The following is a 2494-nucleotide window of genomic DNA, read 5'->3' on the forward strand; positions in this document are numbered from 1 at the left end:
TGTGATCTGGTTGTGAGCGGTGTCCTTTTGGTATTCTTTCTTAGGAACTTACCCTGTAAATTCCTACACCTTCACCAATTGAAAACTATCTATGGCTGAAAATAACTACTCAACTATAGAGTGTGAAGGATTGGCCATGGTTTATGCACTATAGAAGTTAAAACATTATCTGCCAGGTGCGCACTCTAAGATGTACATGGACCATTATGCTTTGAAGTACATGGTCAATAACCCTGTGTTTGGGGGGGGGACCTATAGATGGTTTCTCCGTTTCCAAGAATATGATTTTGAAGTGATAATGAAGCCCGAGAGATTGAATGTTGGACTAGACCACCTTTCTTGAATCGAAAATGGAAAAGAGCCTACAAATATTGATGAAGAAATACCCGATGTGCAACTCTTTGTTGTCAGAGTTGTGGATGAGTATTTTGATAATATGATTCATTTTTTATTTAATGGTGTATCTCCTAAATGTTATATGACATAGCAGAAAAAGGAATTAGTTGTCAGGGCTGCAGATTTTTTTGTGATTGTAGGGCAATTATATAAGATGGGGTTAGACGAAGTTTTACACCAATATGTACCTGAATATGAAAGACACAGCATTCTAGCTAAAGCATATGGTGGTGTCATTGGAGGACACTATGCATGCAAGGAAGCTTTGCAGAAGATCCTACACATAGGATTATGGTGGCCGATGCTACATAAAGATTCCAAGGAATATTGTAGTGCGTATGATGTATGTCAAAGGACTGGGAGACCATCGCGAAGGGATGAACTTCCATTAAATCCACAAGTCACACTACAACCATTTTATAAATGGGCAATTGAATTCATTGGACCTATCTAGCCACTAGGGAAGAATACGGGAGAACGTTATATTATCACTGCAACAGAGTACTTAACTAGGTGGGTTGAGGCAGAGCCTGCAAAGGATTGCAGCATGGGCACTGTTGCGAGGTTCATATTCGAACTTATTCTGTCAAGGTTTGGATGCCCGAAGATTTTGATGAGTGACAAAGGTTCACATTTCTTGAATGAGACAATTTCATATTTAACAGAAGAATTTCATATGTACCATCAGAAGAGTATGCCATATCATCCCCAAGAGAATGACACTATTGAAACTTTCAACACGATTTTGGAGAATTCCCTCACAAAGGTCTGCAATGTTAATAGGAATGATTGGGATGTGAACATATGAGAGGTTCTATGGGAATATAAGACTACATGTAAGAAATTAACTGGGAAAACACCCTTTCAACTAGTTTATGGACAAGAAGCAAAAAATCTGATGGAATACATAGTGCCCAAGCTAAGGATCGCAACAGTAAATGAGATGGCAGATTGCAACATAATGGAGGAATGCCTAGTGCAACTGCTTGCGTTAGAGGAAGACCGCTTTTTGGCTGGCTTTCATCAACAGGTACAGAAAGCTAGAGAAAAGGCATGGCACGATCGTCACATTAAGCAGCACACTTTCAAGAATGGTGATTTGGTCCTGATGTATGACAACAAGTTTACCAAATTTCCGGGGAAGTTTCAAATGGACTGGCTAGGACTATATGTCATTAAGGGTATTTCAGATGGTTTCGAATTTCAGCTCACAAAGATGAATGGGGAAGTATTTCCTGGTAGGATTAATGGGAGTAGGTTGAAGGTTTATAGGGATGATCTCGCCCCTGCATGATGAATACATGGTTGTGGAGAAGTCTTAGTGCTTCTCGCAGTTGAAACAAAGTGCATGCCTATAAACTACTCTATCGAGGAGAATTTTTATCAAAGAAGGTTACACGATCTTTTGGAAGACGGCGTAGGTGGAACTTGTGACTAGGTAGCTACGCCATAAGGAGGATTTCCATGTAGCCTGCCTAGAAAGTGACCATAATAACAACTATAGTTGTTTTGACAAGGAATTTTTCGTTAAAAGAAGGGGGGGGGAAGCATTTGAGGCACAAATCTGGGAAAATATGCCACTTAATCCACATTTATGAGGAAGATCTAAGGGGGAATGGACAATTTGAATTTGAATTGGGTTATAAATATCACACCCAACTCCACATTTGGACACTTTGCTTCCTGATAAATTGTTATGTGGTTTTGCACTTAAAGAGTCGAGGGTGTTGTTGCATGTCTAGTTACCTAAGTTGGGAAGAAGTTGATCAAGGGTTCTTGAGGAGAGGATTAGGGAACATCATGACTGCAACACCACCAGCCATTCCTACAGAACCCAAGTCACTGAGGCCAAAGCCTACTGCCTCCAAGGTAGGAGAGAAAAAGAAGAAAAATTCGCAGTAGCCCCCAATTCAGAAATCGCCGCGGAAGGTCCCAACTGAGAAAATCCAGAAGGGAATAATGGATAGAAACAAGTAGCCTATGGAGCCTCAATACTTGGATGAAGAAGAGCTAAATGAGGGGTATGAGGATATCGGCACAGAAGGTGCGGAGCCAATTTCTCGGTTACCGTTGTATATGCCACCACGGAAACCTACCT

The 2494-nt window shown here is 40.8% G+C and overlaps 1 protein-coding gene across 1 annotated transcript; it reads left to right on the forward strand.

Annotated features, from left to right (window-relative positions):
- The first annotated feature begins 1339 nt into the window (after positions 1 to 1339).
- On the forward strand, positions 1340 to 1690 carry LOC149221461 (uncharacterized). The gene has a single exon (XM_089387385.1). The coding sequence runs from the start codon at positions 1340 to 1342 to the stop codon at positions 1688 to 1690; it is 351 nt and encodes a 116-aa protein (XP_089243511.1).
- The last annotated feature ends 804 nt before the right edge of the window (positions 1691 to 2494 follow it).

Source organism: Pinus tabuliformis, chromosome Q (genome assembly GCF_031772625.1).
Source record: "Pinus tabuliformis cultivar Carrire ecotype Pingquan chromosome Q, CPIR1, whole genome shotgun sequence".
Lineage (NCBI taxonomy): Eukaryota > Viridiplantae > Streptophyta > Pinopsida > Pinales > Pinaceae > Pinus > Pinus tabuliformis.